This window comes from Stegastes partitus, unplaced genomic scaffold (genome assembly GCF_000690725.1).
Source record: "Stegastes partitus isolate 25-593 unplaced genomic scaffold, Stegastes_partitus-1.0.2 Scaffold1821, whole genome shotgun sequence".
Taxonomy (NCBI): Eukaryota; Metazoa; Chordata; class Actinopteri; family Pomacentridae; genus Stegastes; species Stegastes partitus.
In genome coordinates, this window is record NW_007579552.1 from 1 (window position 1) to 26,644 (window position 26,644).

At 40.5% G+C, this 26,644-nt stretch overlaps 2 protein-coding genes across 2 annotated transcripts; both read right to left on the reverse strand.

Moving 5' to 3' along the window:
- Positions 1 to 5,670: 5,670 nt before the first annotated feature.
- On the reverse strand, positions 5,671 to 14,092 carry LOC103372761 (uncharacterized). Its single transcript, XM_008302475.1, has 5 exons — positions 13,885 to 14,092; positions 13,445 to 13,568; positions 12,022 to 12,224; positions 10,038 to 10,192; positions 5,671 to 5,940 (listed from the first exon to the last, which is right to left on the reverse strand). The coding sequence occupies exons 1-5, from the start codon at positions 13,943 to 13,945 to the stop codon at positions 5,839 to 5,841; spliced, it is 645 nt and encodes a 214-aa protein (XP_008300697.1). The 5' UTR covers positions 13,946 to 14,092; the 3' UTR covers positions 5,671 to 5,838.
- A 6,881-nt stretch (positions 14,093 to 20,973) lies between these two features.
- On the reverse strand, positions 20,974 to 25,961 carry cd28 (CD28 molecule). The gene is made up of 5 exons (XM_008302476.1): positions 25,880 to 25,961; positions 23,846 to 24,099; positions 22,669 to 22,825; positions 22,418 to 22,581; positions 20,974 to 21,432 (listed from the first exon to the last, which is right to left on the reverse strand). The coding sequence occupies exons 1-5, from the start codon at positions 25,950 to 25,952 to the stop codon at positions 21,331 to 21,333; spliced, it is 750 nt and encodes a 249-aa protein (XP_008300698.1). The 5' UTR covers positions 25,953 to 25,961; the 3' UTR covers positions 20,974 to 21,330.
- Between the last annotated feature and the right edge of the window lie 683 nt (positions 25,962 to 26,644).

A 26,644-nucleotide genomic window follows, 5' to 3' on the forward strand; every position in this document is an offset into this window, starting at 1 on the left:
AGTTCTGTCAGGAGGAATGGACCAGAACTCATCAGACTGTTGTGAGAAGCTTGTGGAAGGAAACCCAGAACGTTTGACCCAAGTCATAGAGTTTAAAGGCAACGCTAGCAGATACTGAGGAGATGGATGGAAACTTCTGACTCTGAAGAAAGTCATAAAACATTCTCATGTCTCAATATTCTGACATTTAACAAATATTAATAATGTTGGTGATCCTGACTGACCTGAAACAGGAAAAGTTTAGTCTTATGTTCTGTCAGACAGTGAGACAAAAAGGTTGTGTGTCTTCTTATGCATGTCTTATGCACACACACACACACACACACACACACACACACACACACACACACACTTCTGTTTTCAACTGTACATCATAAAATAGTGCTGGCCAGAGTTTTAGGGGGCATTGTCAATCAGTCTTTGCTTTTTCGTGAAGTCACCTCTGGCTGACCTCTCCGAATCCTGGCAGCGAGCTTGTCTGTTATATTCCTCAGCAGCTCTTGTGCTGCATCACCAGGTTACAATGATTTAATGTAATGCAAGCACTAGCTTTTTCCATTAATTTAGATTTTTTTTTTTTGCCTTTCGGCTTTATTGGAGTGGAGGAAGACAGGAAAGTAGGGAGAAGAGTGGGGATAGGACCTGCAGCAAATGGCCACGGGCTGCTGTGTGTGGGACTATAGCCCCTGTTCATGGGTCGCCTGCTCAACCAGTTGAGCTACTGGAGCGCCCAATTTATAATTTATTAAGTCTGATACAGCTGCAGGGAGAGTGACTCAGAGCTTTAGTTCATCTGCAGATTACGTCACCTCTGGCTGACCTCTTCTGACTCAACTTTTATTTTATCAAAAATAAAGGAATTCATGTTGTTGATTCTTTTTTTTTTGTAGAAAGACTCATTCAAGATCGATGTTGTGTGTGTGTGTTATGCTAATAAGAATCATCCCAGTCTTCTTCCCATCGCTCTCTCTCTCTCTCACATGCTTACTTTCTGCCTGACAGTCCAAAGCCCAGGAGACCCGATTCATTTCAGACCCTTAGTGAAACAAACATCGGCCCGGTTAATGACCCTCCTCTGAAGTGTTGAGGATTCACACCTTCTTGCATTAACGCCAGCTGACTGCAAACTCTCGTCTCTGTGGTCTCAGCCCAATCAGAGGTGTGAACGAAAACATCTGTGTGAAAAAACACGAGTCAACACATGATGCAACCTTCGCGAGGAGACAAAAAAAACTGAGTGTGATGCAACCTGCAGTGTTTTTTTTACCGAGTTATGAAGTTTGAACTTGTGGCTCTTCTGATAACGGGCAGCAACAGCCAGGTTTCATGACACTCTGATGACCTGTGACTGTTCCTGTAAAGGCCGTGCAAACTAGATGTCCAACATCGTCTGCCTTGTGGCCATAATGACAGAAATACTGCCGTGTATATGAACACCCGTGGACTTGCTGCTGTGTTTTCACCCTGCTTGGCCTGCACAGAGACAGAAACCTAAGCAGGCTACACACCCTTCACCTCAGCTGCCTCCTCCACTGAAAAATAATTCCTTTGTTGTTGGTTCTCATTGCACAAAGGAATGTGGCTGCAGTCAGATTAGGCATCTGTAGCTTCACAGTGTGTAAAAATAGGAACCGGACGCAAACCGCCAGCACAGAAAGACAAATACACAGAACCTGTGAATCATTATTAACCCTTTCAACACTGTAGCCGCTATACCGGGCTGGCATTACGATACCCGTTCAATCCCCTACAGCGACTTTCTGCAACATTCATTTTGATTGTCTGTCAGTGGGAATCCCTGTATGTGAACAAGCGATTCAGTCATGAAATAAATTATGCAAATGAAGTAAAATGACATCGTTTGACCTCAAAAATCTCCAGAAAAGGGGATTTTCACTGCCTCGTTTCCAAAATGTTTATAAGCAATAAAAAATAACTAATTACAAGACTTTGGCTGACGTCTGTACATAAGAACTGATAACTAACTGCATATATCCCTGGTAATTATGAAGTTCACCTTTTCTTTTTCACACCTGTATTTCACCTGTATGGATATGACAAGAGTAAACTTCCAGATATATTTAACCATCAACTTGTCTACTTTTGATTGATACCAGATGTGTAATGATCTACATAAGAATTTATGAGTGATGAATCAAAACCATATCTGATCATGAATTTCAAGCAAAGTTACTGAGTGTTGAAGTGTTTAAGAAATACGCATTTACTATGTGTTGGAAGGGTTAAGACGCGCCAGCTTCTCATTAATCAAATACTAATTTAGAACTAAAAAGGGTCATTCAATAAGTCAAACAGATTTGGGAAAAAAATAAAATCCCACCTGACGTCCACATTACCAGCTTGTTCTGTAGCTACAGTAACTTTATTTAATGAATATTATTATCAATATTCCAGAGTTCCAGGTCCTTGAAGTCCACAGAGGAGGGTCCAGATTTATCACTTTAATGGACTTTTTCCATCATTTGTGAGCCTCAGAACTTCATCAGTACAGCAGATAGACACATGACATTCAGGAGGAAGAACACATCTGAGTTCTGGTGGAAACTGACACCAGATCAGTTTTGGTCAGAACCAGTTCTCGCAGATGAAAGGTCTCGTTTTACTCTGACATCTTGATAAGAGGCTCATCTTCTTGCTACGATTCCTTTCCTCTGGTTTACAGTCACGTTGTACAAGTTTTTAAGACATTTTGGACGTTTTGAATCCTTCAGGACGAGTGTTGAGTTATTTAGGAGATGTTCTAATATGTTGTTTGACAAGTTTCAAATTGTTCTGGGCAGATTTTGAGTCATTTTGGGGACGTTTTTGTCATTTTGGACACATTGTGGGTCATTTGGGGACAAGTTTTGAGGCATATTGGATCATTTTTAGAGAAGTTTTAAGACACTTTGAACAAATTCTGGACAGTGTTGGAGTCATTTTGAAAACATTTTGGTCATTGTGGACAAATGAGGTCATTTGGGTCAGGTTTCAGGACATTTTGGACACTTTTTCATCCATTTCATCAGTACAGCAGACAGACACATGACATTTTAGGAGGAAGAACACATCTGAGTTCTGGTAGAAACTGACACCAGATCAGTTCTACATCCATTGTTTAGCAAATGGTCAATAAGTTGATGTGTTTGTGGTCATTTTTTTGTTTGTTTTTTCTCGTTTGGTTATTTTGTGTGCCATTTTTGGACAGATTTTAGCCACTTTGCATCTCTTTGATGCCAGTTTGTCCATTTTGGTCATTCGGTGTCTCACATTGATTATTTAATGTCTCTATTTTTGGCCCTATTTGGTCGTTTTGTGTCACATCTTGATTGTTGTGCATCTCTTTGTAACATCTCTTTTTTTAGGTCTTATTTTTTTTACCCATGTTGTTGGTCTTGTTTGCAAAGTTTACACTCAAGTTTTTGTTTCATCCGTTTGAAGGAAATGCAGAAACACTGACGACTTCCTTGACATGATGTCAGTTAGGTTGGAGTCGACTCCGAGAGGACGTTCACTAAAGAAGGTTGGACCGGTTCAAACTAGTGAAAACTCTTGGGTGTTCACAGGTGGTCCGGTCCTCCAAAATGAAGGACTCAATCCTGGAAGGTGGCTGATGTAGAACTTTTCTCTTTCTGACAGCAGCAGTAACGAGATTGAGAACCATCAAACCAATGGACCTGGTTCTTTTACTGCTAAACATTAATAATCAAGTTTATGTCAACGTTACTCCATCTTACCTTGTATCAGGTTCACATTTATCAGCTACACACCTGTTACAGATGAGTGTCAATATAACTAATCTCTACTGGAGAGCAGCAACCTGTTTTAATGTGTAAAACACCACCTAGTGAACATGTTTGAGCTCATGAGCAGCTATTACATCTGGCTCCAGGTGTAAAGAAGAAACTGATTTAACTCCCTCAGATCTGTGGTTCCTCGCTGTAAACGGGTCACAGCCGCTGAAAGACGTGCTGCAATCATCTGTAAACGCTGTGTGAAGAGTGACAGCTGGAATGTTTGCTTGACACGCTTTCGTTTTCCTCGGGCGGCTTTAATCTCTCTTATTGTCTCAGAACAAGCCAGAGGCCTTTGACAGACGGCTTTTGTTGCTCTTTGCTGTCGTCATTGTGTCACGAAATCGCCGTGAGAGAACTTTGGTGTTACGCACATTATTCAGAGGAGATCAGAAGCTAATGACCTTATTTTATCCTCTTGTGCAAACATTGGTGTGGAAATATCTGTAGTCTTCTTGATATTTCCTCTTTACTTCAGTACTATATCTTTATCCTATCTGGGAGATTAGAAAACCTGAATTTTTTCAGTGTTAGTTTCCAAATTTGTGACTCAAATGCTCTGTACTTTCTCAAATAAACTCTATGATACATTATTTTTCTGTCCTTGGTTCATAGAGTTTGTTATTCTCTGAGCTATTCTTCAAATATGATGGTTTTACGTTGCTGTTTTGAGGCTGACACAGTGTCAACGAATACAGAGCAGTGACTAGAATCTAGGTTTCTCCAAAATATGGGGTCAACTCTAGTCAATCAGACTTTGGGTAAACGATAAATCAACTCAAGTCAACAGGGATTAACTGTTTTTATGTTTCTCCGCTGCATGTAACTGAAATCCTGAATAATATTAGACTGCCAGTGTCTCCCTCTGCTGCCCATTGTCGGTATTACATCAAATATACAAACTGCTTCTCTGTTTTTTAATCCATATGGGTGACGGCAGTGGCAGATGTTTTTGTCTAAACCTGGTTTTTAACAGACACAAGGACTCTGATGTAGCTGTACACCGCCATGCATTTCTGTAGGAAGACGCTGAATCTTTAGCTGCCTACGTTGAGCTCCATTGTTTTTTATGTGGCACGAAAACATACAAGGACAACAGAACGTTCAGAAACGATGGAGGACACCTTTACCTCCATGTCCACCAGCAGTAAGAGACAGAGAGTCAATCTTCAGTTACATTAACCCTCTGAAACCCGAGCAGTTTCTGAGTCTTTGCTCGTTTTTCCTCACTGTGGCTCATTATTAACTACAATATAAGATTCTACACACCTACGGAAACAGCTCAGCCAGGAAGAAGCAGATGTCTTCTGTGCACTATGACACAGTCAGAATGACACAAATCATGAAAAAAAGCAAAAAAACAAAAGCTGGATGTCTTTGATTTTTTTTATTTCACACATTAAACAACAACAACAACAACCCTGTGATGAACATGCTCAACATGTTCCAAAGTGCTTATACGTGTCAACTACTCTGGAAAACAACGGTGATGCTACATACTGCATATTAAACTATTCACATTTTTTACAACCTCTATAAACTGCATTGTTCACCATCAGCTGAATGTATCTCCAACAACTGGCTCCTCTGTTCTCTGGTTCTGAGCCATGCTGCATTTATTTACTGATTTCCTCTCATGATCCTTTTACTTTTGAGTCATTCTGGAAACATTTCAACTAAATGTGAATAATCTTTTAAATCATTTTCGACCAATTTATGCCATTTGTGACAAATTTTGCGTCATCTAGAATAATCTTTTGGATCATTTTGAACAAGTTTATCTCATTTTGGACAATTTCTTACTAATTTTGGATATTTCAATTTTTCCATTCTCTCCAGACTTTTCTCTCTTCTCTGCTGTTATTAGATGTTCCACCATCAGCTGTATGTATCTCCAACAACTGGCTCCCCTGTTCACTGGTTCTGACCCATGCTGCATTTATTTACTGATCCAGGAGGTTGGGTTTGCTCTGTAGATGAGCAGATGTGCAGTCAGGGGCAGCGAGGTGTCTTTGGCCAGTCTTTGTCTCCCTCTGCTGTTCATCTATTTGACTCCGCTGTAGACACAGTCTACGTTCCTCTGAGGAGAAGCTTTCCTCATCTCCACATAGGTGGAATTCTCACAGTCGTCTTTGTCGTCGCTGTTCTGTAACACAAGAACACAAACATAACGCTTTACTCACAGCAGGAGTTAGTGATCAGACTTCCTGTTCCATTAGAGGAGGACTTATTTGTCTCGGGGCTTTTTTGTTGTTGTTTTGATTCTTCTTTTTCAGTGGTTGTTGCTTATTTTCCTCTCAGTCTCTCCCTCGGAAACACTGCCTGCAGTTCAACCTTTTTGTCAAATGAGTGCTGGTGCGTCTTTTTTCGTTTTTAGAGGATGCGGTGCAATTTGTTTTGGCCAGATTTCAAAATGAAACACGTAGACTTCAGTAATTCTGATGGAAAATCACGACTTTTGCTACAGAACTGCCTGTCACATGTTAGTGATTTACACATCTGGGGATTTTTTTCTGTTTTCCGATGATAGTTTTTGCTCATCAGTCATCACATAACACAGTCAAAGGCTGTTGAAAAGCTAAAAATGAGTCGTTTCTTTGTGTTTTTATGGTTTCTGGCTCTGATAAACGATGAGCAGGTTTGGGGGTTCAGCCTCTCTTGTCTGGTGATGACAGTAATTACACAAATATTGTTAAAGCAGTGATCATTTGTCGTCCGTTGCTCTCTTTATTAGACCGTAATGTCTTCTGTTATTCCTTCTCCATCACCACACATGCTCCAGTCTTTAGCTCTGGCAGGTCCGTCTTTGCTAGATGATGTAAAAGGCATCATTGCTGTCGTGCTAATGCGGCAAACCAGACTTAAAACTCCAGTATTGCTTGAAATGACTGGAGCTGATAGATTTTTTTTTTTTTATGTGAGCTCTTTGTCCTGCATAAAACTGACTCATATTAGCTCATGGTCATAAATCTTTGACAAACAATGACTCATGTGCACAAGCGTTTTGCAGCGTGACCACAGGCTGTATAGTTGTAATTCCCACTCTGCTCCTAAAAAATAACTCATAAACTGATGCATTTTCTGTGTGACGCTACGAGCCTACAGTCAGCAGCGCTGGGTGTTACGAGGTTTATTGGGATGTGTGGTTTACATCTCAATGTATAGTAAATTTAAAAAACTAAACTTCTGTTATGGGGTGGGATATTTAGACAGTTTTCTGTCAACTCCAACACTCAGCGTATTATTCTGAGCTGTTTCTGCACCTTGGATGTGTGAACACAGGACATAAAAAGCCACTTCCTGTTTAAAATGTTATTTGGCTCAAACCAGAGAGGAAGAGACGAGTTTATAAATTGCAAAGGAGAGCTTCCTTTTGGCCTTCTTCTTTTCAGTATTGTTCTCAGGTGAGGCCGTAAAGTATTCATATTTTAGAGCGCCACCATCCGACTTCAAGTTGACAAATTATCGGCTGGAAATCAGGCTGTGATGCAGGCCTGTTCACCACCAAAATGGGAAATAAAATGGTAAAATGAAGATTTTAATGCATAATAAAAATGAATGTGCATAGAGCAGAAAAATGAAACCACATTTCACTGCTGTGTTTGTGTTGTGAGACATAAATGTGCAATATTTCTACTTTACTACCTTAAAATCATTGTCAGCGTCACTTTGTCTGTTCACGTCTTATTTTAGCGTACCTATTTTTATTTTCAGCCATGCGTCTTACTTATATCTTGTTGATTTTCCAGTAGGCGCTGCATTTCTTGTGGTATATAAAGCGTTTGGAGCAACATCTGGAGAAATTAAAGTCTTGTCTTACAGCCTGACGGTGGCCTTTCCAACAGCAGATGTTTTGGCACCTCAAAGCATAAAATGCACCGTTTTATTAAAGATGGCTGCGCTGCTGTACGTACTGGTTTACTGCCATGGCTTACTGGGACGCTTCATTGAACTGAGCCATCGCTGTGCCCTTGTGCACTTTCTCAGCTGTGAAGAAGATGCTCTGGGACCGAGACGTGCACTTTGCTTTCAAGCTTCGTTCTGAATAGGCCCACGAGGTGGTCATCGTGGTCGCCAGAGTCTTGATCTTTGTGGTGAGCGCATGAGACTGTGGCCAAGTTTCTTCTTCCAGCACTCGAGCTGCATGTGTTTGAGCTGTCTGAATGTCAGTTGATCAGGTGGAAACTGAACCGCATCTGTTCTTATCTGAGGCCAAGACACAAGCTGTCTGGTTAAAGTGTCTTCTGTCAGAGATGTCGATATCTGATAGTCTAAAGTAGTGACGATGCTTCCCCGGGAACGAAGCCAACGTATCTCAGAAATGTGTGTCTGATGATGTCGTTTACAGTCAGTTGCGACCGGGCGTAGGACAGTCAGCACAAGGTTGCAGCGAAGAGCTTCTGGCATATTTTCCCTGCATTACAAACTGCAATAGCACCACAGCTGCCCTGAGAAGTCCACCACAGGCTGCAAAAGTGTAAAATGTGAGGACTCCTGTGGTCTTTTAGAGTCAGCTGCTCATACTTGTTTATCCTCGTGTATGTAGGTCACCTATGTTCCACTGTGCGGTTCATTCTCAGTGTTGGTGACCAGAAAAGCTCAACTGCTTTCAAACTGCAAAATGCAACCACACGAAGTAGAGCATCACGCTGGGGTTGCATGATGAAGACCAAAATGATAATCATGATCATTTTTGCTCAATATTGAGGTTGTTTATTCTGATTATTTACTGATTTTTAGGGGCAAATGTTTTTATTTCACTTTTACTTTTAAGCAAACGGCACTGATTTCACTTCCATGTTGTGCTACGTTAATATAAGGCTTAAAATGATCTCCACATGAATTCAGTACATCTCTTCAAGGCAAACACGACATAAATTGTTCCCTAAAACCCTCAAATGCCGCTTTATTGGTGCTACTGGTCGACTGTGCAGCTTCTAGTCTCCATCAGTTAAAGCAGCTGAGAGACCAAATGTTAATTTGAAAAGAGTGAACTATGGTGCCCTGATGTCAGCTTTACACAAGCTTGTCCACTAAAATTATACAAGATGCAACTTGGCCTGACTGTAATAAACATAAGCACCAAAATACTCAAGTTTCTTAGACTTGCACTTGAAATCGAAAAGACCGAAACTTCCCTACAGTATTTTTAATTATGGAGATTAGCCTGACTAATTTAAATATTAAGGCTCAGACCCTGCAGTATTAGTAATTATGGAGATTACTGAGGTGAATTTAAATATTAAGGCTAAGAGCATTCATTGTTACTAATTATAGAGTTTTGTCTGGCTAATTAAAGTACTAGGCTAAGACCACAGAGTAATAATAATATTTATGTAGAATAACCTCAGTAAATGTCATATTAATACTAAGAACATCCAGTATTGTTAATTTAGTAAATTTACTTCAGTAATTTACATTTTAAGGCTCAGGCTTTACTGTGTTATTAATTATAGAGTTTAACCGGACCCAATATGAAGGCTAAGACCCTACGTTATTATAAATTATGGAGCTTAACATGACTAATTTAAATACTAAGGCTAAGACCATAGAGTAATAATAATTATGGAGATTAACCTCAGCAATTTAAATAGTAAGGTTAAGACCCTACAGTAATAATAATTATGGAGGTTGACCTAAGAAATGTTTATATTAAGGCTAAGACATTACAGTAATATTAGTTATAGAAATTAGCTAAACTAATTTAAATTTTTAGGCTAAGTCTCTACAGTAATGATAATGGTGGAGGTTAATCTGAAAAAAAATAAATGTAAAGGCTAAGATTCTACAGTAATGTTAATTATGGAGATTAATCTTCAATGTTAAGGCTAATACAGTACAGTTTTATTAATTATGGAGACTAGCCTGACTAATTTAAATATTAAGGCTAAGACATTACAGTATTATTAATTATGGAAATTTGCTAAACTTGTTTAAATATTAATATTAAGACAGTTCCGCATAATTAAGGAGATTAGTTTGCCCAGTTTAAATGTAAGGCTAAGACCATATGGTGTCATTAGTTATAAAGATTACAACAAAAATATATGTGAAAACCCAACAAATCCAAGGATTTCCTGGATGACTTAGCTTTGTTTTTGTATTTATTTTTTTGTGTTTTATTTATTATTTATTTATTAACCAAGCTCCGTGAGGACAATCATCTGCCTTAACCGGCCGATGTGATACACAAACTGAGACTTGTGGTATATGAGGAAGACAAAGAGCCGGACAGATAGTCACCATCAGTCTGACGTAGAAGGAAGTGATGATACAGCTGTACAGGAAGGTCAGGGCCAGCAGACCAATCAGAATCCAGCTGACCAGGTCAGGTTTCGCAGGTGGGGCGGGTGGAGGGACGGGGCGAGGCTTGCATCGCTCCTCGGTTTCCTTTTGACCTAAATGAAGCAAAATGTGGTTATTTCCTGTTTTTTCTTCGGTGGTTTACACCACAAGTATCAGGTTGATGTGTTGGTCTGATCACAGCTTTTCTTACTGTTCAGCACAAACTGAAGTGAACTCTATAGTCACAATAAAGCCCTTACAAATGTAACGTGACTAAATGAGCACCAGCTGGGTTTGAGAAGCAGAAAAATGCATTCTTTGCTTTTATTTCTTCAGATTCAAACTCTGAACTGAGCTCTGGGAAATAGTAGCTGGTCTGCTTCTTATGTATTGTGGGTGTAGTTTGGTGAAAACTGACTACCGGCGTGAGGAAACAAGCCCACAAGTGTTGTCACCTTCTGATTCAGACGCTCCTAAATCTGAGGAAATCTCTAAGACGTTTGTTCCATCCGCCTTAAACCAAAACAAAGAGCTGAGAGAGTAACAGGACGGGCAGAAATGTCTCAGGTGAGAATCTTTGCGCAGGAAAACACACAAACGCTAAATGTTCTTCAGGGCCTTTTAGTTTGACTACATGAATGAAACTCCATCAAACGCCACCTCAAGCGGTGTTTCCCGTGACGACAATCGGCTTCCTCCTGCAGCAGCGACCTGAAACCTTGAGGCAGCAGTGAGCTCCAGTGTGTTTAGTACACCTGTGCATGAGGACAGGTGAGTTACCTGGACCGGGGTGGAATGCAGATGGGTCAGTTCACTGAATGCGCCGCGCCTGACCATCTTCAGTTTGACAGACTTTTATGTCAATTGAGTTCATCACGTGTGAAAGTCTGGGGTCACAGGTGCCACTTTTCATACAATAGTTTAAAGCTCGATGATTTAGAGAACCATGGTTTGTCTTTTAGGAGGTCGCAGGATTCTGTAGCCCTTCCAGTATTGGACTGGTTTCACCTGTCAGACCTGATTAATGCATGTCAGGCCATAACTGCAAAAAGTGTTGTTTTAAGACTTTTTGTTTTTCTGGCACTATTCTCTTATTAATAGCTTGATTTGACCCACACTGGTAGATCTACGGATCAAATGTGACCCTAAACAGAGGACAAAAATTGGTTTACATTTTTTGTGCATTATGGGTCACTGTAGGAAACGGGTCAGATCTGACCTGAAACACTTTGTAAGGGTTAAAAAGTTCAAAACACCCGTGACCACAAATTTTACACCTTAAGAACAAATCTAACAAATATGAGATGGTCATGTGTGAACTTTGAATTTATTTTTTTGAGTTGGAATGACGCTGATATCAGAACTTTTCGGATCTTCTCCACATCGTTGTTTTAACCATTTGTTTCTCGCTACAGACGCCCACAGTGGGATTTGTTACGACTCCGTAAAGCAGGGATCTCCAACTCCGGTCCTCATGAGCTGCTGTCCTGCAGGTTTTAGACGTTACTGCAACACACCTGACTCACATGAATGGATCTCCAACAGCTTGTTGCCAACTAGCTCTGTTAATGAAGTTCAGTGATGTGCGGCTCGTTCATGTGTTTTTGACCTGCTTCAACTTGATCTCACACTTCGGTTACACAGACAATAATTTCATGAGTTTTAGTGAACAACAAATAAAATATAAACCATCACAAGACTAATTATGTGAATTATTAGGATTAAATGATCTGAAATACTCCAATATCAGAGTCGTTTTAGAGTATCATCAGAGAAATAAAACATCTGAATGCGTCCTTTTGATGAGCAGTGATGAAACTTGAGGGTTTTAATCGATGCCAGAGAAGTTAGACTGGGGAACTAACAGGTGAAAACAAAGACCGAGACCTGGTTTTTCATCCTGGAGTGGAGGTTAAAGTGTCGGTTCTTCTGTATTTCCTACCTTGCAGTAGTCTGGTTGGTGTTCCTCTCTCCATATGATGGATTTCCTCTATGTTTAGTGAGAACTCGCACTCGTACGTCACGTTCAGTGCCTCCGGCCCGATGTTGAGCAGGATGAAGGTGAACTTGTTTTCACTCTCTTCAATCATGAACATGTTCTCACAGCTTGTCATCCCCTTCTGGCAGAGCATCGTCCTGTCAGTCCTGAGCATAGACAAAGACAAATGAACTCTAATTAGTCTTTACTGTCTCGTTAGGTCATGAGTTTAAGTAATAACATAACCATTTTTGGACATAGATTGTTGAGAAGCCTGATCCCACCCCAGAGGAAACTAGCTATCCGTAAATCCATTACTTCATAAGGTCCTTTTAAAAAATAATAAAACCAGTGTTTTTAGCTCCTGTCTCATGTTCCTTCACCGAGGTTCATGTTTCTCTGCAACATAAAGTCCTGCAGCTCTGTGGAACCAGAACACGAAGGAGGAGAGAGAATTACAGAAACCGGAAAAACAAGACAAACGATTATGACGATTTTCTGGAAATGTCATGTGCGTCATTTTTCCAAGTGCCCACAGATGTTAGCAGAGTTGGAAATAAACAAGACATTTTTACAAACTTATAGAACCTTCTTCTTCTTCTTTTTTTTTTTAGGCTATTTTGAACTTGTAGAAAGATGTTCCACCATGCTGGATGTATCTCCAACTGGCTCCTCTGTTCACTGGTTCTGAGTCATGCTGCATTTATTCATTCATCCAGCAGTTCAAAGCGATTCGAAACTTGTCCAAAGTAATTTAGAATTGTCCAAAATGTCTCACGATTTGGCCAAAGAAACAAACAATTTCCAAACTGACTCAAGAATTGTCCAAAAATAATTCAAAATTGATCTAAACTTAACCCAAAAAAGTCCAAAATAACTTGACTCAAGTTCAAGAGTGTGAGAATTTTTTTGTTTTCTTTAAACACGTACTATACCTATTTACCTGGTCCCGTGTTTATAGCCTCTATGAGCTTGTAGAAAGATGTTACACCATCAGCTGAACACATTTTCCAACAACTGGCTCCGCTGTTCGCTGTTTTTAAACCATGCTGCATTTATTTTATTGATCAGATACTGACTGTTGGTGACAGCTGAGTCCGTTGTGGCTCCTCAATTGAATATTTGTTCTTTCAGTGATCTAGTGCAACAGGTTTATTTTACATAGTGATTTTGATGAAATATCAGAATTTTATGCTTAAATCTGGTTATTTTTCCTCATGAAGTCTACGTCATACATGATGCGTTCAAGTAGAGTCGAAAAGTTTAAAATGTGAGCATCCTTCTTTCCTTTGTTTGTAGTTTCTGGCTGATAAATGCTATCATTTGGGGGTTTGTACAGTCACGTATCTTTCAGGGTTCAGAAGGTCAATGACAACAGAATACGTACGGTGTTGTTTTGCTGTTGAGTCGAACATCTAAGAGCTCGTAGACTTGTGCGTGGTGTTCACAGCTGATGAATGCCGTCTTGTCTGGGTTTACGGTCCGGTGCTCTGGTTGGGTCACCTGGAATCCTGACGGATGAGAAGGATTTAGCTTCTAGTGGAAAACACAGAACAAGCTGACGAGGAGGTTTTCTCCAGTTTCCGTCAGAGATTTGTTTCTTATTGGTGTTTCCATTCAGCACTTCTTCTCCATTTTCTTTTATCACATGAACAATATCGGTAACCAGTTTGTTCGTATGCTGACTGTGAGTTTGTTCTTTTCATGTTAGCTTGTAAACCCATAGCTAATCGCTCAAAGTTGGTGAGATCCTGAGGTATTGTTAGAATAGTAAATACATGTCAAATACACATTAATTGCTCCAGTCGACAGATAGTGAAATCTTACTTTGGTTGAAGACGACGCCAAGATGAACCATGAAGATGATAAAGAAGCTGCTAAAAGTCATCTCAGCGATTAAAAACAAAACCTGTATAAGATCTAAGAGCCGTCTGACTGCACCAACATGACAGTCACAGACACCTTATTCTAATGACGAGCTCCTTATTGAACTGGAAGTATCTGGAGACTGAGCTCGATGTCGTGTTCTGTGTTTGTGCAGCACCTGCACTCTTATCGGCTGTTTTGGTTTTTCTGTGGGCGGCGTTCTTTCCTGTAGTAGTCATGCAGCAGCCTCTCTCTTTTTTTCTGTTTCTTTTCCCACAAACCAACAGGCACTTTAAATGATACCGCTGTTGAACTGCAGCAAACGTGGCTCTGTTGCCCTCTGTGGAAAGTTTAGAATTTGAGAATAAGACGAGTTGTGCGTAGAGCAGGTCTTTTGGAAAACAATAACTTGTGTTTTGTTATGTATGAAGACTCAGACCTAGAACTTTATTGGAACGTTATTCTGACGCAGAGTAAAGCAGGCCCTCTTCTAAACACAACCTCGTCTCCACAAAGTTCCATTCTTGTACGACTCAGCTGCATCGTCGATCACATTCTGACGTTGTAGAAAAGGTGACCAGGTAGCTATGAGTTACGAGGTAGACGGGAAGGATGGAGGCGATACCCAGAGAAGCATCAGTCTCAGGGTTAAGTTTGATATTCTGTAGTTGTTTACTCTCGGTTTTCACTTCAGGCACCAAAACTATGTGGTTGTGATCAGGAAGACATCACACTCTGTTCGACACTTTACCATGTTTAGAGCTTCGTTTAATGTAGGCTTCAGAGTTGCCTGGTTACTGCAGGACAGATGACACTTCAGAACAGTCCAGTGTTTTCCTCTGAGCTGTTCTTGGCTGTTTTTAGCTGTGTGTGTTTTGGGTCATTATCCTGTTGCATGACCCATGACCTGTGGCTGAGACCAAGCTGTCTGGCACTGGGCAGCACATTTCTCTCTAGAACACCTTGATAGTCTTGAGATTTCATTGGACCCTGCACAGACTGAAGACACCCTGTGCCAGATGCAGCAAAGCAGCCCCAGAACATAACAGAACCTCCTCCGTGTTCCACAGTAGGGACAGTGTTCTGTTCTTCATATGCTTCATGTTTGTGTCTGTGAACATGGAGCTGATGAGCCAAAAAGTTCCAGTTTAGTCTCATCTGTCCAGAGGACGTTCTCCCAGAAGCTTTGTGGCTGGTCAACATGCAGTTTGGCAAATTCCAGTTTGGCTTTTTTATGATTAGTTTTCAACAATGGTGTCCTCCTTGGTCGTCTCACATGAAGTCCACTTTGGCTCAAACAATGACGGATGGTGCCATCTGACCCTGATGGACCTGGACCTTGGAGTTCACCGTTAATGTCTTTACAGGTTGTTCTGGGCTCTTTTGTTACCATTCGTATTATCTGTCTCTTCGATTTGTCATCAGTGTTCCTCCTGCGGCCACGTCCAGGGAGGTCGGCGACAGTCCCATGGATCTTACATTTCTGAATAATATGGGCAGCTGCAGTCACAGGAGCATCAAGCTGCTTGGAGATGGTCTGATAGCCTTTACCTTTAACATGCTAGTCTATAGTTTTCTTTCTAATCTCCTGAGACAACTCTCTCCTTGGCTTCCTCTGGTCCATGTTCAGTGTGGTCCACACCATGTCACCAAACAGCACAGTGACCACCTGTAACCCTATAAACAGGCCGACTGACTGATTACAAGTTTGTAGACACTTGTGATGCTAATTAGAGGACACACCTTGATTGAACATGTCCCTGTGGTCACATTATGTTCAGTCTTTTCTAGGGGTACCATCATGTTTGTCCAGGCCTGTTTCATGAGTTTTTTTTTTTTTTAAATTCTGTTGAACCATGATTCAAAAGCAATGTCTGATTTTCATTGGTTAGTTTTCATAGAATTTTTATTTATTATTACTTTTGTCAGATTCAAGTTATTTCTGACCGTTGTGGGTTTTTCTTTCATTAACTGAGGGGTACCAACTATTTTGTCCACATGTGTATCTCAAACACAAGTTAAAAATGTATAAATTTGCCCAAAATGGTGCAAAATGGTCCCAGTATGAGATAAAATTGGTCAAAAACAAGTTTAAAAAAAAAAAAGTCCCTGATGACTCTGTTCATGGGTCGCCGCTCAGCCAGGTGAGCTGTAGGGACGCCCTGGAGGCGGAGTTTTCGAAAGGTGCTGCTATTGTCCCCGCCTCCTTCAGGAAGAAGACTCCCTCTGAGTCTGTGAGCGACAGCACAGAACAAAACTGTTGATATGCAAATGTGGGACTTTTTCTATCCTTTCTATCTTCTTCTCCAACTGTATGGCTGTGTAATAAATAACCACAACAGCAATTAGTCAGACAGATGAACTTCTGCATCAACCATTCTTGGTTTACTTACAGTTTGTGGGGGAGGCAAGACGACCATATGTATACATCATCAGTCAATACACTGCGGTTGAAACCCTGAAGTCGTTCTGCAGAAAATATTGGTGAAGAGTCATCGTTTGTTGACACACTCAGTGTTAGAATGAGAACTGAGCCTTTGATTCTTTAGAAACACACCGTCCTGGTTGTCTCAGGTTTCCACAGATGTTCAGATTTGTTGAGCGCTCATAGCGGTCCACCTCTGATTCCTACTTGGTGCTTTCAGATGTTGGTTTTGCATCATTTTCCTCTGAACAGTGTTTCGCTGGAGAACAACTTGATTATCTTCTCATTTCAAACTTTCTGTCTTCTCTCACTTTAACCAGTTCAGGCAGCTGCACTTATTCATTTTGATTTGATCTGAAAATCTATCAAATGGTGCTGCAGCACAAGAACTACTGAGGAATAAAACTCAGATGATACAGCTGCTGTTTCTATAATCGATACTCGACCTTTTGTTCATATGTTTGACGGACATGAAGCCACACCGACGACTTCTTTGACATCAGTTAGTTTGGAGTCGACTCAGAGTAAACCTCCAGTAAACGTGAAATGAGTTATCGCTGTTTTGTCCATTTGTGGTCATTTTACATCTCTTTGTGGTTGTTTTTGTTACATTTAGGTTGTTTTGTTGGGTTCGTCATGTTGCATCTCCTCGTTGCCCTTTTGTCTCTTCATGGTTGTTTTTGTCTCATCTCTTTTTATCAATTTTGTCTGGTTTTGCACATTTTGGGTCTCTTCTTCTTCTTCTTCTTCATGTTGTTGTTGTTTTTGTTGTTGTTGTTGTTCTTCTTCTTCTTCTTTTGACATGTTGTCAGTTAGTTTGGACCAAGCAGTCTCCTTCAGGTCGGGCCGGTTCATAGTTGTGAAAACATGAGCGTGTCCACTGGTATGCTGTTCGTGCTGCCGCCAAAAAAAAATACTAATAACAATGAATTTTACACGTATGACAGCGGCACCAGAAGTTGTTCAGCCAACAACAGATTGGTCGAATGAGTGCGTATCGATTACAGGCCTGCTCTCTAAATTATGACTTCTTGACCTTTCCATGAAAAGTTTCTCGTAGTCCGGTGAATTCATGTGATAAATCATTTCATAGGGTGTTAAACATTTAAAGCTGTCGGGTAAACTTTGGCTCAGCAGCTCTGGTTTACAATGTGCAGTTATAAATAACGGTGACTTGACGTTGGTGTTTTCTCCGGTGGACAGAGCTGACGTGACTCACCGAACAACTCTAACTTTGCTTCATCCGTCCAAGGGTCAAACTCCCAGAAGCAACATGTAGTTTTAACAACCTGCAGTCTGGCTTGTTGTTAAAGTTCCAGACGGTGACGAACGATGTTTTTTACCAGATCTTAGCATCTCAGCCTTCACTGATCAAATTTCTGTCGCCCTCAGTCGGGGATGAAAATGACTTTCTGGTGGTGAAAGAACTGAAAAATGAAATAGGAAGAATCGAAAGGGTTCAATATAAAGACAGAATGCATCTAACAATAAAGAATGTGTTTTATATTTCAGGATTAGCCTACTGATGCATTAACACCACATTGGACTGATTCTAGCTTCACTTAAATGCGTCACCCTGACCCTCGTAAGGCCGCGTTCATTAACCTCACAGCTGCATTCATCTGGCTATCTTCTGAAGACACTGAATTCTGTGACATGATAGTGCAAAGGAAGAGTCAGCGGTGTTATTCCACATCCTGTTTTTCATAGCTTAGTGTTTGTGAACAGACTTTGTGTGAGTTACACAAGTAGAAACCACAGACGCTGAATCCTGCTCTGATTGGTCCTCTGCTCCCTGTTTGAGATGAGATAAACTGAAAACTGTCCTGTGTGGGATTTTTCTCTCTCTTTTTTTTGTTGTTAAATTTAATCTGTGATCAGTGCAGCGTTTAGTTTTTTCCTTTTCTCAGCAGGTTGTTTCAGGTGACACAAGAAAAACAAATTCAGCTTATCATCCGTACCAACACAGCAGATGAACGTTTTCCTTTACTAGCGCAGCAGCATTAGTACAGACTGTCGGTGATAAATGAACATTCATGGACCATTTTTAGTGTTTAAGTTTGACATTTGGCCGTCGCCATGTTGGTCTTAAAAAACCGGACATGCGATAACTTGACAACTGGACGACATGCTCATACAGCAGCGATCACATTTTCCTCTAAATGGGACCATAACTTATGACATAAACACCACTGTGTATCGTTGGAGACATCAAACTAGAGACTGAGACCATAAACTTGTTTTCTTTTGGGCCTTTATACAATCAGGCTTTGTTTGGCAACCAGGAGGCGCCCCCTGCTGGTTAGCTGCTGACTCTTCCCTTTTCAGCTTTTACTGAATGAAACACCTGTTTTATGGATATATACATGAAAGTTTGTGACTTTGGTCCCAGTCGATTACAGATATGTTCTGACTGAAGGAACAATTCCCTGCAGGACCCTTTTCAGGGACGAAAAAAAAAGTACCTACTTCTGAGCAGCTGTTAAAACTGATGCTGATTGGTTCCACAATAGGTGATATGAATTTTACAGAGGTCCTACCAGGATGGTTCTGTTACATTTAATTCAGTTTTATTTATGTAGCACCAAGGTTGGGAAAGGAAGGAAAAACTATGAGCTTTTGTATTTGTGGGACTCAGATGGCGGATCAGACGATTTGCTCAAGCTGCAGTGTGGCTTTTGAAAAGTTTTCTCTTACAATCACAACGTTAAACTCAGAGACGACAACAACGAGCATCATTTTTCTTTCCTCGTCCAGTCACAGCCTCCTCCTCGCCAATGCACCATATAGTCCAACATGACAAACCTCAGCTGCTGCATTGTCTACATTGAACTGTACTTACGTGCACTATATGACTTTGCTGCACTCTGAGATCAAGTTGCAGGCAAAGCGGTTGGAGAAAGACTGAAAGGACAGATTTCTGTGTCCAACCTGAACCAAGCTCCATGCAGGGAAATCGATCACTGACCCACGGCCGCCATGTTGAAAAGGTTTCCCGGCGTGGCAGACTGACTGAGGACTCTAGTCGATGCTACCTGAGTTAAAACTGATGCAGCATCGTTGTACTGATGAGGTTGAGCTGCAGTTCAGAATTTCTAAAATAACATCAGCTTCATTGGCTCATCATCATGAGGCTGTTCTTTCCTCTTTAGTTCAGAGTTGTGATTTAAAACCAATAACCTCTCTGACCTGGTGATTGCGACTGAATTTATGGAGTTTTTTTGAGGTGAAAACGTCACAAAACAGTCTGACTGGGATGTTGAAACGTGGAGGTTTTAGTAACTCGTACTGGTATTTCGTCCCATTGGGGTGACCCCTGACTCCCACTGACTCTACCTCCACGTCACCGTTTTATTTATAAAGTCTTATTCGGCCCAGTATTTTGGGTTTTGGCCGAGTTCCTCCAAAACTAATGGCATTCAAGGAAGAATTAACATGCCAGCAATATCAGTGGAGACCTCAGGAGTTGCATGAATTATGTTTCACACGCCTCACACTGATGACTTGAACAGACAGAAGGCTTCATTAGGAGGCACTTCTGCATGTGAACACTGCTCGTGTGCTGGTTTCCTGATGTCTGCAGAATTAAATCTGCTCAGTGTGCTTTTTATGACTGCCTGATTTGTTTGCTGATCTGTGCATGTTTGCCTGTTTGTGAGAGGTTTGGGTTTCTGTGGCCTCCGACCGTCTATGAAATGTGGATGAAGGCTGAGGAAGCGACCATCTGAAGCTCCACCAGCAGCCTCTAGAGTCTGCAGTGTTCCACTGCACTCCACTGAAACAGAATTAGTTATAACCGGTAGCAAAGCGCGATCCTGAAGGGAAGGACATGGACGTGTTCAGTAAAATTTATTTAATTCTGAAGCAAAGTTCAGGGATTCGACTTTTGTTTCAAAAGGTGTGACCTCCTAACTTTAAATGTGTGTTTTTATTTATATATTTGCCTGCCAGGGTCAAATACAGTCGTGACTCAATAGTCCGACCCTTGACAATCCGACAGCCTTGCTATCCGACATAAAAGTAGGTTTTACATTTAGTGTCGGATTATTGAGCCACGCCTGTATAAGCTTATGGCCTTATAATAGCATCATCACAACCAGATTAATTTCAACATTAAGGTTTCAGTCTACAGTTGTATACATGGTGCAGACTCACCTGGTCGTCTTTAAATGAGTTTTAAACTCTGTATGTTTTCATATTGCTGCTTTGTTCCATTTGAACTTGAGAGAACGTCTGTTTCTTCCTTCCCTCGTGTACCAAAGTGAAGCTTCTCTTGTTTTTAACCACTCAAAGCTGCGTTTTACATCAGGAGAGTTTATTTTAAAGAGCTATCCAACATGAATATTTGCTGAACATTGCAATGGCAACAACATCTGAAGGTAACGATCAAAACAGCTTCGTTCACCTTCATGCACATTAACGATTCAAAGCATTGCATTTTCCACAATTACCAACTCATTTTGTACACAGTACAGCAACACAAGCCTTTCATAGAAGCACATGTTCACCGTTAACCTCTTAAGACCCGAGCTATGGTTTCATATGGATTTTTAGGAGAATAAAAGATTTTTTTTTTAAAATATAAAGAAAATAAAAATCTATTTTTAAAAAAATAATCTAAAAAACCCCCAAAAAACAGTATATATTAAAAAAAATAAAAATAAATAACACTAATAAAAATAGTAATAATAAAAAAGCTACTGTGGTGATATAACCCAGAATGTGATGTCCAGGTCTGAAGAGGTTAACGGCTCCGTGGAAACTCAGCCAAAGCTGCAGCTCTTTAACATCATGTGTGTTTACAATAACGTAAACATTATTTTTATACTTAAGAAGTAAAATATTCACAGACGTCTCCATCCGCGGCTACAAGAGATCCTCTGTCATAATAGAGGTAAAAACCTGTTTCTCCCATAATCCAATGCTTCGAGGCAGACGTACACCTGCTCTGGACATGACGGGAGAGGAAGGTTGTTGTATTTTCACGCCATGTTTTCACACTGATACGAGGCAGCATCCATCTTGTGAATCACGCCAGACACTGTTCTGATGATCTCCCTCCTCGACCGTTCACACTGCAGAGTCTGCAGATATAAAACACAGATTTAAATGCAGTAAACAGCAGAGGACGATTATCTTTTAGTAGGTCATATAAGATAATGTGAGAGTGGACAGTTGAGAGGACGCAGAAGAATCCCTCCAACACTGGAGGCGTCTGGGGAGATTTAAAGGATAATTAGGCTTTATTTTAGCCTCATGTATTCCACATTACGGCGTCCACCTCCACCGCAGAGACTCTGGGCAACAACAAAGGCATGTTTCTGTTCATAAAAGGGAATTATCTTTAAAGCCTTCAGACTGCTGTTTCAACTGATTGACTATTTGCACCATGTGAGGACATCATTAGCTAAAATAATTGACTCTAAGCTTAAAGAAACGAAGCAGGACTCACTTTAAATACCATAATATGCCAGCCAATGTGGTAAAAACAATAATAAAACTTATCAAACCCATTGTTATGCTCAATAAAAGACACAATCTCGTTAAAGAGGAATAAAAACTAAAAGCAACAGATAAAAAAAAACAAAAAAAAAAACAACATTAAATGACATCTAAAAGAATAAAATGCAGCGTATTCAGCTGCTAAGAACGAAGATAGACTTAAAAATGAAAAGAAAATTCATAGGAAGGCCTTTTGGTGCTTTAGTGGCTTCTTGTGTAATATTCCAATAAGATAAAACCAATTATACTACAACCAGTTGACTGAGCCCTGGAGGCAGCTGCCCAGTCGATAATAACTGACTTGATTACAACTATAACTGTCCCTTTTACTGCTCCTCTGAACCTGCTGCTGTTATTACTGCTGGGACTCCTCCCACCGCCGCCTCAACACATTCAGCTCGTCTTTTCTTATCGCCTACGAGAGACTCAGCTACTGAAGCGTATCGCTGCCACGCCAGAGAAAGAAAAACGGATCTGTTTCACATCACACTTCCTGAATCTTTGTGGGGATGAATTCCACTTTGCCACCGCTTTGACTGAGGAAACAGAAATAAAGAAGTGACTGACCTGGAAGTAGATGATGACGAGGAGGATGCACATGATCACGATGACCAGGACGAGGACAGGAACGCTGTCCGCCACCATCCTGGTATCGCCGTCAGTCTCCTCTTCCCCTTCACTCTGGTGTGCGGTTTGTCTCTGAGCTTCTTGTACAGGACAGCCGGAGTGATCTGTGGACAGAAGCAACAGTCAGAAAACACAGGACCAGCAGAGGCATGCGATGGATGCTGTCAGAGTCTCAGATGTGGGCGTCTAACCGAGGACGTGGATCAGGGTGCCGTTGCCGGTGAACCGCAGATACGGGGGCGGGTAGAAAACCTGAATCTGACAGCGATACAGATCTGTGTCTGTGGCTTTCAGTCCGGACACCGTCACCTCCACAGTGCCATCCGAGGCCCGAGCAGAGCACTGCACCTGAAACACCACATGAAGCAGCTCCCGTCATCACAGAGCTTCACTGGAGCCACGAGCAACGTCTTCAAGAACAAGAAGAAAGGAACCAGTCCGTTCTTCGAGGAGGTTAAAACAAGGATTTTTGGTGTATTCTACCACAGCCTCAACATTCCTACATTTACCGTCTATAACGTCATGTTTTCCTCACAGGAGAAAACCGTCAGATCCAATGGGACGATTGCTGAACATGTCCATACAGTGAGCTTACTTTCTACATAACATATATTTATGCTCATTTTAATTAAGTTTCTATTAGAAAAAGGAAATTGAAATGGCAGAATTTTTAAAAAACAAACAAAAAAACTCCCCAACTTCAGAAAAAACACTTGCTTAAGGTAGTTTTTAACTTTTTCTAAAGAGTTAATGAGCTTCATTGGAGATGGGAACTTGTTTTCTGAGTAGCTTATCACAAACTGGTTTTGTTTGCAGCTTCTTCTACTCTGTTTATTTTTGCGTTATTTGACGACTTTTCAGAGTTTTGCCTCCACAATTATACAGAAACACAACTTCTGGCCGAATTATCAACTCAGAATCTCTCCTTCTTTTAAGGCCTTTGTAAACGTCCGACAGTGTTGAATCAATAAAGTTTATCTTGTGTCTTATCTGTATACTACTGAACAAGCTCAGCTGAACAAGCTGACTTTAATGTCCCCATTGATTAGGGTGAATCAGTGGTTGAAGGACAAACAGTAAAGCCTGTAAGAGAAGCTTGTTATGATTATTACCATTATATTTGCCTACATAAATACATTCAGCTTATTCTTTAACACAGACATAATATCCACCAACAAATTCACCATTTAAGTTCTGCTTCACATTTTTTGTTGTACTTCGGCAGATTAAAGAACCCAAAGACGTGGTTGGTTCTTTAGATTGTAGCTAATTTTATTCAGTGTGTTCTTTCTAGTTGAGCCTCACCTGGAAAACCTAATAATCCAGATGTAGATATCTATTGGTCTATAATCTAGATTGCTTTCGTACCTCTCCCTCCGGCTTCACATCCGTCTCCTTTGGCTTCTCTGGGAAGCTGAAGCTTGACGAGCAGAGTTCCTGGGTACCATGAAGGCCTTTTAGCAGCGTCACCTTGAGGTCCTCGGGATCGGGGAAGGGGTATGACAGGGTCTGGTCCGGGAGCGGTTCAAGCTGGTGGTAGGATGGACGGGGATGGATGACACACTGGATCTGTGCTGTACCGTTGGTGCTCTCCACTCTGTAGGGTTGTATCACCTTCACTACTGGAGAAAGAACAAGTTTATTAGCGACTAGAACTAGTACGCAGACATCTGATGTCAGCTATTATTAAGTACAATATTGATAGATAACAGTTCTTCCAACTCAGCACTTTAGAGTCATTCTGTTTGCAAATGATGCTGTGTTTTATCTCAAGGTCAGACTGATGTGTCTTCATTCTACCTTCCAAGTATCACTTCTGAACCACTTAGTAAAACTCTCCACCTCCACCTGAGCCATCAGAACTTTAGATGGTAACCACATCATTCTTGCGAAGTCTTTTCAAAAAAAAAAACAAACAAAAAAAAAACGCCTTCCTGTCCTACTTTGTCTCAAGCTGTAAAATATCACATCATATCACATATGACAGGTACAATACAACCACGACCAGTTGGCAGAGGTTTAGCTTTTCCTAACCTCCCCATACTGCTGCATAAATCATTTGTTTGCCTGAAGAAACAGCAATTTAATTTATGACCTTAATGGAAATTGTCAAAAGACAGTTGGCCAAACATTTAATAATGCTAATATTCATAACTTCTTTGATATAGCAAAAGTTTGCTGGCAGGAAAAGCAAAATCAGAACACCCAGAAGAATATAGGCCATAAGACCCAAACAAAGTCCTGCAGAACGACCAATTTCAAAAGCATATATATATATTTTAAAATTGAATTCTAAATATTGATTCATGACTGCACTGCTGGGTAGTTTAATCTACAATAATAATGCAACATATATTTTAATTTAGTTTTATTTTATCAACCACAATCTGCAAAATCTACTTCATGAAGAAGAAAAATAGCATAATATAGAAATACTTAAGTACAGGTACATCCAAACTGTATTTATGTGCAGTACTTGAGTAAATGTACACTTTGGAAGTCTTTGGTTAATTTGCACCTGACAGTTTTTTTCTCAAAGGCATTTGTTAACTATAAAATCCTACAACAAACTACAATCTGTGTCCAGATGAAGTCAGGTTTAGTTGGTTCCACTTTTATTAATTGTGGGATGACACAGGGCTCTAGTCTCGGTCCATTATTAATTACACTATTCATAAATAACAATTCTTCCTACTCAGTGCTTCAAAGTGATTTTTTTGCTCATAATTCTGTGTTTTATCTCTGACTTTAATCTACCTTCCAAGTGTCCCTTCTAAGCCAGTTGATAAAAGCAGTGAAGCAACTGGTTCTCTCGACCTGAACCATCAAAACTTTACCCGAAATATACCAAAGTCCTAAAAAACTTCAGATTCATATTCAACATCTAGTTTAAAGAGTAAAAATGTCAGTAGATGTCTTTTAGGCTTAGAGCTCCCAAACCACCTCACGTCTCCTCTTATGTGTAAATCTTGTTACTATAGTAGAGCTGCAATGATTAGTTAATTAATCTACTACTCATTAAATAATTCATCATTTAACTGGCTACAGCTTCTGAAATGTGAATATCTTCTGGTTATTTCCTCCTCTGTGACAGTAAACTGAATATCTATAGACAAACCAAGACTTTTGAGGGAAAAAAAGAAAATGTAGATAAATTAACCGACAATGGAAATAATGACGTTAACCTGAGCTGTCCCTTGTGTTCACTAGTTCCACTAGTAATAGCAGAACTAGTTTAAGACACTGTGCATCATTTACTGCCTTCAAACTGGATTCTTTCTGCCCTTCAGATAGTTTAAAACTTCATTTTTTGATTTTTTTAAATGACATATTCGTTAATTTCTTGTTTTTAAGTGTCCTAATGAACATAAAAGTTTAAGTAAAAAGTCAGTTAATACTCACTGCTCCACGCAGGCTGACACAGGCTGAGGACTGTCAGCACCATCCATCCCATCATGCTGTCAGTCAGGAACATCCTACAGTATGTCACACTGTTACACAGAAAGCCACAGAAGATCAGTAGACGCTGGTGAAACACCCCCTCGCTGAGAGCAAATTTCATAAAAACCCTGCAAAAACAGTGAAACTCACCTTTATAGTTACATTTCCCTCAGCTGTCATGGAAACTGTGTGGCAGCACAGGAAGTGATGACGGTGTTTTGCCGGTAAAGAGACAAGGCGAGTTTGGGCGGCTGTGGTTCTGCAGGAACGCTGAGAAGAACGAATATCGGAGATTTTAATAAGAGCAGCGGAACAGTAAAGAACAAGCTGCTCAGTAGTCGAAAAAGTCAGAACCTGGTGGTAAAAGCTGGTTTCCATCCAATTCATTGACATAAAATGACAGTAAAAGCTGTGGATGATTATCAGAGCAGAGTTTCTCATGATTCATTGTGCATGTCGAGATCAGGGTGAAACTTGCTTGGATCAGCAGCTTTGCAGTTGCAGCATCAACGCCCTTGAAGAGATTATCAACCGTTCAAATGCAGTTTTTTACTGATCCATGCGCTGCCAGCAGCCGGCCTCCCTCCATCCAACACCTGCAGCGAAATAAGTTTCCACATCTTTCAGCAAAATTCAGCTGGAAGATTCGCAGCGTTTAAGAAGTTTCACATACTTAAAATAGCTCAATATGCTTTTAAAAAAAAAGTAAATCTACTTGGTGTTTAG

Excerpts from the sequence above, each read along its gene's own strand:
- LOC103372761 (XM_008302475.1), bottom strand. The coding sequence starts at position 13,945 with ATGACTTTTAGCAGCTTCTTTATCATCTTCATGGTTCATCTTGGCGTC. Across the intron at positions 13,569-13,884 it reads TGGCGTCGTCTTCAACCAAA|GATTCCAGGTGACCCAACCA; the intron begins GTAAGATTTCAC and ends CTCATCCGTCAG. Across the intron at positions 5,941-10,037 it reads CCTTCTACGTCAGACTGATG|AACAGCGACGACAAAGACGA; the intron begins GTGACTATCTGT and ends CTTGTGTTACAG.
- cd28 (XM_008302476.1), bottom strand. The coding sequence starts at position 25,952 with ATGTTCCTGACTGACAGCATGATGGGATGGATGGTGCTGACAGTCCTC. Across the intron at positions 22,826-23,845 it reads ATGTGAAGCCGGAGGGAGAG|GTGCAGTGCTCTGCTCGGGC; the intron begins GTACGAAAGCAA and ends GTGGTGTTTCAG. Across the intron at positions 22,582-22,668 it reads CACCCTGATCCACGTCCTCG|ATCACTCCGGCTGTCCTGTA; the intron begins GTTAGACGCCCA and ends TTCTGTCCACAG.